At 52.3% G+C, this 13,055-nt stretch overlaps 1 protein-coding gene across 7 annotated transcripts in view; it reads left to right on the top strand.

Annotated features, from left to right (window-relative positions):
* The window catches only part of RBM33 (RNA binding motif protein 33), a 126,958-nt gene extending 115,709 nt beyond the window's left edge, over nucleotides 1-11,249 (top strand). For all 7 annotated transcript variants that reach the window (XM_078059789.1, XM_078059790.1, XM_078059792.1 and 4 more), the window contains 2 exons: nucleotides 4,424-4,512; nucleotides 4,817-11,249. In XM_078059789.1, coding sequence (XP_077915915.1) covers nucleotides 4,424-4,512; nucleotides 4,817-4,865 — 138 coding nt within the window. In that variant the 3' untranslated portion in view covers nucleotides 4,866-11,249. The remainder of the gene's footprint in view (nucleotides 1-4,423; nucleotides 4,513-4,816) is intronic.
* Nucleotides 11,250-13,055: the final 1,806 nt, after the last annotated feature.

A 13,055-nucleotide genomic window follows, 5' to 3' on the forward strand; every position in this document is an offset into this window, starting at 1 on the left:
TGCCTTGGTCCCCAGACCCAGCGGGAGGCATCTGCTCCCTGGTGACCTGCCTGGCTTCCTGCAGGAGTGACCCTGACCTCCTGCTCTGTCCCGAAACACGGAAGCCAACGGAGCTCTTCGGGTCAGGAAGTAAGCTGGTTAGCACACCTGTGGCTTTGTTGCTTGTCTTTATTTCCCCGTTTGCTAGGTTATGCCTAAAATGGTGCCAAGAAGAAAATCTGTTATCCTATAAATCAGTGAAGTGTCATGGTGTAAAAATAAAGTGGTTTCCTCACAAAAGCAGAATGTTTGAAATCACTTAATGGGACTCTGCGGCCGGTTCCCCGTTGTGATCATCGCCCACATAAGCAGGGCAGCCGTGCCGTGCACGTTCTCTCCGCCGCCCTCTGTCGTCACTTCTCCCGGGAGTCCTGTGAGTCGTTCCTGAGCTGGGACAAGAGTAGAGGTGGACCCGGGCAGCTTGTTGTTGACGCTGCACGGGGCCCTCACCCTGCAGCCGGGGGTGCAGCCGGCGGCCGGCTCTGAGACGAGGCTTCGGGGCAAGTCCCGATTTTGCCGGTTCTTGGTGTGTAATTCTCGGACAGAGCGCTTCTCCTCCCGTCAGACTCTCGTCACCCACATGAGAACCTACCCTGCTCCTTCGTAGCTCTCCGTCATGCCCTGGCAGACCTCGGGGGATGGAAGAGACGGCAGCCTCCATGTCGCCCTTGAGGGGCAGCGAGCGAGACAGGATGAGAGGAGCTGCAGGTGCGCACGGCATCTGCGTGTGCTCGGGGGGGGGCTGCTGGCCCAGGTGGTGCGTGCTCCTGAACAGCCCTCCGGGACCCATGGAGTCTGCCCACTGCCTCCTGACGCTGCGGTTCCCGTGTGTCTCATTCTGGAGCGCATCTCAGCCTGCCCAGCGAGGTGGGGCCCCTCTGGGCGCTTCTGCGACGCAGGCTCACGTCGGGGGAGTCTGACCTGCTCTGAAGATGCGTCTCGTTCTGACCCACCAAGGAGGTCTGGTCGGTGAAATAGAAAAGGTTTGAATCTCGAGTGAAAGCAGTTCAATCATTTTGTAGTTGAGGACATCTGGGAAAGAAAGCACTAGGTATGGTCAGCGTAGATGGACGACAGACCCACGCCACGAGGTGTAAAGAAAATAGAGATGTGGACACATGATCTGAAGCTGCACTGGGAAAAAAAAAAGTCCTGAAAACACTGTCAGGAACTCAAAAGAAGAACGGATTTTCAGGAGCCAGTGTGACAGCACGAGAGCTCTTCCAAGAGCTCGCATGGGTTCTGAAGGGTAGGTGTGTGCAGCGGAAGGAGGCTGGACCAGCAGCGAGGGGAGAGGCGGGGGGCCATCGGGATCAGCACGAGCAGCGTCAGGATGCGGAGCCCCAGGTGGGTGAGCCGGAGCCCTGGGACTTTCGGAACGCCGCCGGCTGGGCACTGGAGCACACGGAACCGGACCACGCCTGCTGCAGCGGCACGTGTGCGTTGGGAGGCGTGGGAGCCCGTGGGCTGCCCGCCGTGCGGGGCACACTTGCTGCCGTTGGTGCTGCGTGCCGCCGCGTGGGGACACGGGCCTGCCGGGCATGGAGGAGAACAGGTCGGTGGCACTGGCCGCGAGGGGGGGCTTCTGCGCTCTCCGTGGCTCTTGGCTGGCCTCAGAGGGGCGCCCACCCGCGGGCGTCTGGGTCAGGGCTGCAGTGGGGCTGCTCTCAAGCAGTTTCACTTGTGTTTAAAGCAACTGATACAATTCTTGGCTTAAAGTAATCACTGAAGGTGCTAGGGGAAGAAGCTTATTTATTTATTTTTCTAAGATTTTATTTATTTGAGAGAGAGAGAGAGAGAGCAGGAGTTGGGGGGAGGGCCACAGGGGGGTGTGGGATCGTAACCTGAGCTAAAGGCAGATGCGTAACCGACTGAGCCAGCCAGGCGTCCCCGGAGGGGAAGGAGTCTAAACAGATTTTCAGAGCTGCAGAACCCTGTTAGTGTCTCTGTGACATTTATCTGACCGTATGCGCACACACAGGCACTTCCTAGAAAGACAAGGAACTTTTCCTAATTGGGGAAAGAGGCCGGGGTTCTGAGCGACATGGACATCTTCTGGAATCCAGCCGCAGGCTGGAGAGCCTGTCACTGCTCGCCTTGTTGCGTGTCAGGCGGAGTGGACCAGCCCCGTGGGGGTGGCACGCAGCTGCAGCTGCCAGCCGAAGTTTCATCGTGCGTTTTGCTCCTCAGAGAAGCACAGTTATTCTCAGGAAGTGAAGTGGTCTCACATCTGAAAATGAGAAGTCAGGATGAAGGTTGGTGTGCTTTCCCCCTGCATGCCAGTAAGAAATTGGTTTTTCCTGTCTGTTCCTAATACAGTTCTTCAAGGTTCAGAGAGGTGACTTTAGGTAAGTCTTCTGACGCGTGCATGAGGTCTGTCCCAGCGCTGGCCGCAGTCACCGTGGGGGCGCCGCCCTTGGCCCTCGGCGCCTGCGACACTGTAGCCGGAGGGGAAGGAGAGCAGGCCAGAGGCACACAGGGCCAGAAAGAAGAGCCTAGCAGCGGGCCCTGTGCGGGTGCTCCGGGGCAAGGTGGGGTTTGCAGCCGGCTCTGCTGCGAACCGAGGCTCGGTTCTTCGCCAGTAGTGTCCCCGCCCCACCCGATGACCGAGCTCCAGCTGCTACAACCGGAACCCCTTCAGGGCTGAGGCACGGACGGCGTGAGCAGCGAGGCGAGGCAGGCGGCTTGGAAGAGAAAGCGGGCCTCTGTCCGGTACTCGAGGCATGCGTCCGAGGCCAGGGAAGCTGCGTGGCTGAGGGTGTAGCCCAGAAGGAGGCGTCGATGACATCGTTAAAGACCACCTTATGGCGCTTTAGGTGTGCTGTTAATTTAATGATAAGTGAAATCGTCAAGAAAATTCTTCTTCCGGTTTTTATATCCCAAAGAAGAGGAGGAATCTAGTGTTCTGCTAAGCTTGCTTCAGCACAGTGGGCGGGTGGACCCAGCTCAGCACTGCCCAGGGGGCCGCCCCCACCGCCTGCGCGTCCACGCTCGTGGTCCGTGGTCAGGTTGGGGCGGTGTCCCCAGCCCCCAGGCTGACTGCTCGTCCTCCAGGGGTCTGTGTGCACAGCTTAGCGCCATGTAGTTGGCAGACTTGAAACGGTTTATTTCTTTGTGAAACACCAAAAGGTGACTTTGGGGAAGGTGGCTACTTTTTTAGAGCTCTCCTAGTTGTGTTAACTGATAGACGTTCTGTGGTTACAAAAATGAAGAGTACTTGGTATTTTTAGCCATGTGTTTCCACTGTAGATCTTTGACACATGCTTTAAAATTAAATAGTCTCATAGGTCAACACTTTAAAGGTCATGTGTTACCATCAGGTTTTTTTTTCTGGCTGCCCTACTTCACTAGACAGAAGCCCAGACGCCGAGGCATCGAGTCCTGTGCTCTCCCTGGGGCAGTGTGTCCTGGGGTGAGCAAGGGTCCCGCCTCAGCTGCCGTGTGCCCTGCCCTTTGCGGAGGCTAGAGCCCGCACGGTGCCCCAGATACACGTGCTGGGCTGGCTCCGTCACCAGGATACTTGGGAAACATCAGGCTCTTGAGAGTGGGAATGGCTGAGAGATCACACAGGTCTCCGCCTTTGACCTGCTCCTGCGGAATCCTCGGATCCTAAACCGCAAGGCCTCAGGGAAAACTCAGAGCCATGCGTCCTCCTCCGGGCAGGTGTGAGGACCAGGCATGAGATACCTCTGTCCAGTGCTTGCTTTTCAGACGAGTAAGATTCTCTTCACTTGATGGATCATTTCTTTCCGCCTGTCGTCTTCACAAACTAACTTGGTTTCTGCTGCAGAGAGTAGTGGCCTCTGGAATGGTTGCTTTAGCTCCTGAAGATTTAATTTGCAGTGTCACTTAGTAATCATCTTCTCAGTACAAAATGTGAGCAGATTGTGCCGACAGCCACCACTGGCGAAGCTGTGCCTCGTTGGGACCTAGCTAGATGTAGAAGAGCCTCATTTTACCCCAGTGGTAATTGTGGGGTCCCGTTGCTAAACAGCAGTTTCCTCCTGTGCGATGAGTATTGCTCTTTTAAAAAGTTGAGTGAGGGCCCTGCAGAGAATTGCCTGGCAGGAAGGCATGTGGACAGGAAGTGACTCTCCAAGAGTGTCTGCCACCGGGCCTCACAAAGGAGGTTGAGGGAGAAGATTGAGTGGCTCACATGGCCGGACAGACACCAGGCTGGGAATCCTCCCATGCCATTCATGGGAATGACCGTTTTGGGATAGATTATCTGGATAAGAAAAATTGCTAGGGAGATAGAATTTTCCTCAGTGATCCAAGTGTCAGCCTGGACTTGAATTTTGTGTTAAAGCAAACGTATAAATATGTTGGGTGTTTTGGGTTTTTTTAAGCATGATATTAAAACATTTCTGTTTTCTTCCTCTAGAGTTTACAGATGCTTCCCCAGCAACGGAAAGCCATAGCTAAGTTCAAGGAACCAGCTCATGCGTTAGCATTTCAACAGAAATTCCACAGGTAGCCGGTGTATTCCGTGGTTCGGGTGCTGTGGGAGTGGGTGGGAGCCCCTCCGCCAAAGCAGCTGTGGTCTGGCCCGCGTGCGTGTGCCCACCTGCTGCTGTAGGAAAGAGCGCACACGGTGCACCCTTCTGTAATGTGGGTCATCAGCCCCCCGTTTCTGTATTGATCTTCTCTGTCCGTCTGCATTTTTGTATAATTTCGTTAATCCGGACCCACCACTTTAGTTTTCTTGTACCTTGCTAAGTTGACTGCTGATGTGTGGAGTTCAGTTGATGTTGACTGTTTGTTTGCATTTCCACAGGCACATGATAGATTTGTCCCACATAAATGTGGCCCTGATTGTTGAGTGATTTCTAGCAGGAGACGCTGACCTGACACTGCACGCGCTGTGGGATTTCTTCGAGGGAGCTGCAGCACAGGATCCCCACAAGCGTAGGCCTCTCCGTCCGCAGTCTTGCGTAACTGTTGTGTGGAGCGCCACACGGCCCAGTGTTGATTCCAGCAGAGCTGGACTTGGGGACACGGCGGACTGGGGTTTGCTGTTAGACTGCTTCACGTTCTGTTGTCACCACAGAGAACTACAGTTTTCGTTTGCTTTTGTTTTCAAAGTGCTCACAATGCATGTAGACATCGTTCTTCGTGATCGTACTGTGTGATCGATCACAGTGACTTAGATTCAGGAAGGAACATTAACGTCACAAATTCTAAGTAGTTTTTCACAACAAAGAATACTTGATAATGGTTGCACTTATCTTCAGTGCAGGCTAGACAATTGTTTTCCCAGCCAAGCGTAACTTGCGCTGTCTTCTCAGAAAGCCCTCAAAAGGCTCTTGGAAAAACGTAGATGAAAATGTGGGTGATGATGATTGACAGTTGCACACCCTGGAAAGCAGGGCATGAGGGTGGTTGGGAGCGGTGCCAATTGTGCGGCAGATTCTGCTTCTTGGGAATACTCCAAAAGCACCGACTGTGTGTTCCCAGCTCCAGACGGGACTCCCCACCCCTTTGCACCCTTCCCGAGTCAGGCAGCAGTCCTGGCAGGCCCGCCCCACCTCCCCGGGCCTAGAGAAGGTGCCCGTAGCACTGCTACCTTGCAGCCCTTCCGGAGTCCCCTGCCGGGCGGGCGACAGCAGATACCTACCGCGCGAGGTGGAGGGACGGCCCAGAGCTTGAACAGACCTGTGTGGGGTTTTTTTCCCTCTTTTTTAAATGCAGCCCAAAGGGGCTTATTTGTGTCCCTGGCTCGGCGACATATGACATTCTTTCGGAACCTGGTTATCATTGCTTTGATTAACTCCTTGTTTTGGAAGGCTTTTGGAGCAGGGCTGCACCGTCCTTCCGCAGACTAGGAGCAGGTCCCCCCTCGTGGAGTGTGGCCTGAGGGACCGCCAAGCCCGGCGTGGAAATGACATGGGTTCGTAGCACCAGTGAGCCCGGTTGAGGAGTTCTGGGTAGGTTCCTTTAGGTGAGACACTTGTTCCCCATAAAGCAACCCTTTAGTAAAATTCATTCTGGGCAAATGTTTAAAAAAGTGCCTTATTAAGTATTTCTGCTCACGGAGGAGATTTCACTGTTGTGGATTTATACTAATGTGGACCTGAGCTCTTTGAGCAAGTATTAGATACTAGGGCATACTCTGACTTTTTAGCTGTATTTTATACCTAAGATTTCCTGTCAGGTTTAATAGTAGAATTAGAGGGAACAGTAGCCCGCTGCCACCTAATGCCTCCGGTTAGCCCAGCGCAGACCCGCCGTAGACCCCGAAGCCCCCGCGGCCAGGCGTCCCCCGCCTCTCAGCCTTCTGGGGGGGCTGGGACACAGGCCCTGGGAACCTGTGTCGCCTTGTTCCCAAAGGTGACATTTTCTAGTGTCTTTTCAGTTGAAGTTACCTGAACGGGAGGGGAGTGTTCAGACGCCGTGAGGCTTGCTGCCGCGTTGGTCCTGTGGTAAGAGCCCGGAAGGTGAAGTGGTTGTAGATGGCTGCTTTGCAGAAGATGTTGGGGCCAGGAACAAGTAGGCACTCCTAGGCTACGCTAGAACAGCCTCCAGCCGAGGTGCCCGGCCTCGCTGGTTCCCGAAGGCCCCGACGAAGCTGCGGAAGGCGGTGTCACGCGCCAGGCCCGCCTCGCCGCCCCAGTGGAGGGTCCACAGTCAGGGCCGCGCGCCTGCCCGCAGCCGGCTGACACGGGCTGTCCTGCCCTGCCCGCTCTTGTCCCAAGTAGATACGGATGTGCTCATGGATTTACAAGCGTAGTTTATCTGGTTCAGTCCGCCAAGAGCTGCACTGAAGTGAAGAGCTTGGCAGCCTGGAAGCTCTCCTTGCGAGAGCTCAGAGCACTTCCCCATGCGGGGCGGTGCGCAGGCTTTCAGTTGATGGACTTCCTTTATCACCGAGGACCAACTGATGCCTAAGATGGGGTAGTCTGTGCTGTGGTCTTGACACCAAAAAGCTGCCTGTGGTGTCTGGAAAGTAGGCACAGAAACACGCTCTCTTCTAGTTAGTGCCGATAAACTATAATCGGTCCTACGTGGGCACCGCTGTCGAAGGCAGACCTGTGGCTCCTCTCAGGTCTGCTGCTGGCATTGTCTGGTGGGACGCGGGTGTCCGGGACGTGTGTGTCCGTAACTGTCTGCACACACGGAAGCTTCCTCTTGTTGTGACGGTCTTGAAGGCCTTGGGCCGGGGGGTTAGAAGGCTCAGCGCGGCCGCCTCCATGCGCCCAGCCATCGGGCACGGCCCCCGGCGGTGCCCCCGCCCCCGCCCCCGCCCCGGCCCGGGAGCAAAGGCTTAGTTTCCTTGAAGGGGACTGTGGAAAAGGAAAGAAGCAGAATTAGAAAGGAACGTTATTGCCATGGTCGGTGCGCTTTCCACAGGGAAATCAGACCACCGTCAGCTGAACCCTCTTGGAAGATCTGTTGCAACCATTATCTTTGTTCTTTATTTATCATGCATTTAAAATGAGATGCAGAAGCATTTAACATACTATGTAAATACGGACCTTTTAAAATTAAAATGTTATTGGAAATGCTTTCAATTCAGCAACAATCTTAGCTCTTTGTTAGTTCTTTTGTGTTGTCTTATCAGAGTTACATGGATACAGTTCCATAACTGTTGATGTGTTTGTGTGTATATTCGATTTTTATAAAGATGGTAGTAAGTCAATACATTTATCCTGACCTGTGTATTATTTGTTCCCAAGTTCAAGAAGCTTAAAGTCAGTAAATATCAATATATCGCATAAGGTAAACATAACAGGTGATTATGTGGAGCCAAGTTACTTTTTCTTTTTGCATTGTCTTGTTTTGATTTTGTGCTGTAATATAAGATCACGTAGCCGCTTATCTGAGCATAACCTTGCATTACCATTGGTCCGGCCACTTTGTTAAGTCCTTCTACTGATACTTTTCTAAAGGAGAAATCCTGTTTTTTCCCCAAAAGAAATGTTGAGGGGTTACCCCCCCTTTCTGGGCAGGCAGCATCATAAGTAGGTGCCTGTACCCTTGCCCCAGGGGGGACTGGAGGGGTTGGGGGGGCTTCATAAGAACTGCTTTTCATTGGGTCATTCTTTTGATTTGTAATGGTCCTGGATAAACAATTGTTGGCGCTTGGTTCTGTAGCATTTCTAAATTGTGACAGCTTAGATCCTGCACCCAGGGGTCTTTTTTCAAAGAGCATTTTCCTCAGTTTGCAAACAGAAGACTTTGTTGCCCGTGGAAGGAGATTGGGAGAGCTGTCCAGGGTGGACGGAGTGAGGAATGATGGAAAGGGTGGGGAGGAGAGCTTTGCAGAATGAGGAGTTGTAACAAGTATTATAATGAACTTTGGACACACAGACTCTTTTAAGAGGAGTCAGCCAGTCATGTTGGGAGACGGGAGAGTGGGCTCGCAGACGGCTGTCGCTGGGGGACGGGAGGGTGTCCACCTGTCAGGGAGAGCCACCCTTCCTTGCCTGGGCCTTGAGCTCTTCTTCCTCAGGAGGAGGCTGGACTGGCTCCCATCGGGTAGAGATGCACGGAGGCAGGGCCTTGCTCAGAGGGTTGGTTTTGAGAACCTATCATTTCCGTTCTTTTTTTCTTTCTTTCTTTTTTTTTTGTTTTTGGCTTGTGGTTTTCTGTTTTGTTCTGTTTATTTTGTTGTTTTTTTTTTTTTAAATTAATTTCTTTGTTATTTAATTGAAGGTAAGCTCACCATGCTGGTAGACCGCTGGACTGACAGGGACCCTGTTGCGGACGGTCGGGTTTTGGTAGAGGCCTGCGCGCCCAGTGCCTGGAGCGCCCTCGAGCCTCCTTGTCCCTCGCAGTTCCTCAGAGAGCCCCCGCGCCCCGCCGACAGGACGTGCATCCCCCGTCAGCCTCTGCTGCCCTCAGCAGACGGCTCTGGGCTCCCTGACTGGCACACTGCCCTTCTCGGGGTCATTTTGAATTTTTCCTCCCTTCCTGCTTGGAGGACTGTTCTGGTTTCACATATTCACTGGTAGACCTAATTTTACTTCCTTTAGTCAGGTAGAGTCCCACCCCCCCCCCACCTTTTTTATTTATTTATTTGGAGTTGGGGGGGCTTCTGAGAGGTAGCCCTTGGTTCTTTACAAGTTTTTAAGTGACATCATTCTAAAAGGGAATTTCCTGAACGGCAGGAGGGGGCGGGTGATAGAGACGGGGCCAGGAGCCACTTGTTCCCCCCCCCTCCCCCGTGAAGGAAGCTACAGGAGCTTAGATCATGTAGGGGAAAGTTTAGATATTTTACTGTGTTTCATGAGCATTTCGATTAACCTTTTCAACTATTTTTAAAACTTGTAAATGAAGTGTTATTTTGGACATTCGTAAATATGAACTCTCCAAAGGCATTTGGCCTTGAATCACTAGTAAATCCTAAGGATTTTGTGTAAGGTTTTTTTGCAACCTATTTAATTGTCATCATTTAAAGCGCCCATGGTTTTGTGTCCTAGAACCAAAGCAAAACTCACTGATTCATATTGGATCCCAGGTATACCTTCTTCTGGTAGCGTATGGTTGGGAAGGATCATTGGTTTTACACGTTGTAACCTGCCTTTTCTAGAGGATGTTTTTAAAACTCTTAACTCTCTCTTTTCTGTGCCGTGTTGTGGTAGGAAATCTTTTCATTAAGATGGGCAGGTAGAGCAGGTATCTTTCTTTAGTGAGAAGTTGCTTTTCCCTTTTATTTCTAACCAACTAAAATGTAAAAAGATCATGTTGGTGTTTTGCTCTGTTTTATTTTGCTAATTTTAAAACGTATGTAGAAAAATACAGGCCCTTTAAAAAGAAACAATATAGTTTAAAATTTTTAATACATTGCACAGAGTGGACAGATGTACTATTTTAATATATTCTGTATTTAGTAGTATACTCTAGAAAGTAGACCCTGACATTCTTTTAGCATGATTTTCCTTTAAAATTAGTTTTCTTCGTAAGGGCACACATAGTGGAAGCTGATTTTTAAGGGACTGTTTCAGTTTTATGCACTGCAGTATTACCTTAGACTGTCTAACGTAGGTCTTTGAATCAGCAACACACAACACATTTATACTCTGAACTGAAGGGCGAGTGAGACTTTATGTTGATAATCCATCTTTGCTTTTCACAGGCGTGGGATCCAGAATCGCTTTTCCTCTGTGAGGATTTTCACTCTCCGTCTTCGTCTTTAATTCTACACTTTAATTTCCAGGTTCAACAACAGCGAAGCCTGAAATCTTTCCATTCCCAGCTGCTTCTCCGTGTTGGGCGCCTCCATCCTCTGGGGGCCCGCGTGCCCCCCCCTTCCTGTTCTCTTGCACTTTCCTTCCCAAAACCCGTCTACCAGCCACCACTGAGGGCTCCTTTCCCCTTCTGGAAAATCACTTTCTTTGACTTCCTCATCTCTGGATGTCCTTCTTCTCCTCCCCACCTGCCTTTGGTGATGGACTTCTCCATTTACTGACGGTGCTACATCCTTTCTTGCTCCTCTGTCCCGTCTTAACATTTAGAATTCCTCTCGGGGCGGGGGTGGGGGGGTGGTTACGAGAATGTTGTGGATATTTTTGCACGGTGTTTAAAATCGATTGCATCTTATCCTTTGCTTTGACAGGTTTTTACTCATGCTTTGTTCCCCCAGGTCTCTGTTGGAGAGAATAACGTTTGAATTCTATTATTTTGCAGTTTGACTTGTAGGAGTGTGTGGCCCCCCAGCCGCCGGCGTCGTGCCGCTTGCGGGGAGCGTGTGATTAATCTCCCCCTTGTTTTCACCCTCTACTTCTGCAGGACCTCTTGTGCATGAGTTCAGTGTTAGTTGTGGTGCGCCTACTTTTCCGCTGGAAGGGGCGGCCTGTTTGACCCTTTGTTACTGCTCTCGCTGTGATCCTTCCTAACCGTAATGCGCACGCGCTGCCGAGCCGGTCTCTGCGGCTCCGAGGTGGAGTCTGACGCGGTGTTTATTGGGAGTGCACTGAGAGTTCAGAAACCACCAGGGGACTGAATTGCTTTCCTCTGGGTTGGTCTCCTTCATGTTCTCTACCAAACACTACACTTACCGTTGTGGGAGATGACGTTGCCTTGCTTTACCCCCGTTTTCACTGTGCGCTGATGACTGTGACAGCTTTATCAGGAACATATGTGAAGAACAGTAGTGACATGGTTGGAAAAAATGTATTGTGTGTGTATCGTTTGTGTGATTCCATACCAAGACGTGTCTCGAACTGTACTGTAATTTGGAAGATGTGTTAATAAAATACTTCGCAGTTCCTGCTTTTGTTCTGTAGCTTTTCTTTGATCTCGCCACTCAGACGCGGTCAGTCCCTCGTCTTAGCCACGTGGACAGACAGCACTGCGACCGCCCCGCGGGAGACCGGGTGGTGTTTCCCCTGAGGAGTGGGGGGTTGTCCCCAGGCCCGCAGATGTGCCCCCTCTGCCATAGGCATCGGCTTGGGGATGGTCTCTAATTAGTGGACCCGCAGGAAGGTCAGAGCGACCGCTCGTCTTCACCCACGTTCCGTGGTCCGCAAAGTCTCAGCTGACAGTATGTTTCTTTTGTTGGAAGTGGGCGAGTTATATTTTCTTTTTATATTTCTTAAGGCATTACAAATAATTGTTAAAACTCTTCAAGGGACATTTGTACACTGAAGCCGGATAACGGTCATCCATAATGTCACGCCCGCGTGCCGCCGCTGCGTGTGACGCCCGGTTTCCGTTCGGGAAGTCGCACGGTGCGCCCCGCTGGGTGTCCGTATTCCATTTCCTGCGCCATCCGTGCTTCCCATGTTGCTACACATCGCTCCTAATGTCTGGTCTGTTCTGAAAACAAAGTCTTTTGAAAATAACCCGCCACCCCACCCCGGCCGTTGGAGGAAGTCTTTGAGGAGACCCAGGTGTTGGCGTGCACACCCCTGTGCTGGGACGGGGTTCAGGCGGGAGGCGCTTAGTGGCTGCACCTCTCCTCACCTCCCGAAACCCGCCTTTCTCACCTGTGGGAAGGGGGCGTATCTTGTGAAGATCAAGCGAAACAGTGTTGGTAATTTGTGACCCCGTGCCGGCCCCGGCAGTCCCTCGAGTTGTGTGGGTGATACGGGCTCACTTGACTGAGGTCTCCGTGCCCTTCGTGGGATGAAAGAAAACCACCCGTGTTCTAGCTTAGGAGTGACCGTCACTCTCCACCCCGGCCCCTGTGGCGGGACTCAAGGCCGAGGTCCCTTCTCTCGTTTGACCTCTGCATGGGCTACTTGAATTCTAGTGACAAAGGCCAACACGGAGGGGATGACCCTGGTGCCCCCACGAGCAGGAGGCCGGGCAGCGGGAGGGCCTTGGCTCCGCTCCAAGCACCCGCCAGGGCCTCACTGACAAAAATGTTCCTGCTGAAGACCTCCCACGGTACACTCCACCGCTCTTCTCCAGGCGTGAGGTGAGAGGGGAGGAGAGAAGGCAAGAGAAGAGGCTAATTGGGGGGAAAACTGAGGAGGAAGTGATGCTTATCAGAGGTCTATGCGGTTGGATTAATTTCTCAGATCCGACTTAATGGAATTTTTAACCCTGAATCAGAATCTGAAGATGGCTAGTGACTAAAAGCCAAAACCATGTTTCTTCCGTTTTAATCCATGGATAAGTTGTTCTTTGTTTAAAACCTGGCCTTGGCTTTGCGTGATGGGATCTCTGCGGAAGATGGGGCTGAAAATGCCTCTCGGTGTCAGGTAGTGAGTGGGAGATACTAGGTGGAAGGGGGCTCCTTCAGGGGTTTCTCTCTCCACGCCTGGTCCCCGCACAGGGCTGCACCCCGGCGGTTGGGGAGGGGTGTGCGTGCGTGCGTGCGGGCGGGCAGGCAGGCGCTTGGGAGGGCTGGGAGGTGCCCTGTGCCCTGTGCCCGGATCGCTGTCCAGGAAAGGCAGCAGGGGTCCGCGTCCCCGGCAGGTTCTGTCCGCCGCCTCCGACAGGCGCTCTTAGCAGAACGCACGTTTCTATATTTTGGAGGAGATGATTTGCAGGTGAGTCTGAAGGGAGAAAGTGGAGAGTGAGTTCTCGAGAAGTGCAGCGCGTCGGGAGTGTGGCTCCGAGAAGGG

This window comes from Halichoerus grypus, chromosome 12 (genome assembly GCF_964656455.1).
Source record: "Halichoerus grypus chromosome 12, mHalGry1.hap1.1, whole genome shotgun sequence".
NCBI lineage: Eukaryota > Metazoa > Chordata > Mammalia > Carnivora > Phocidae > Halichoerus > Halichoerus grypus.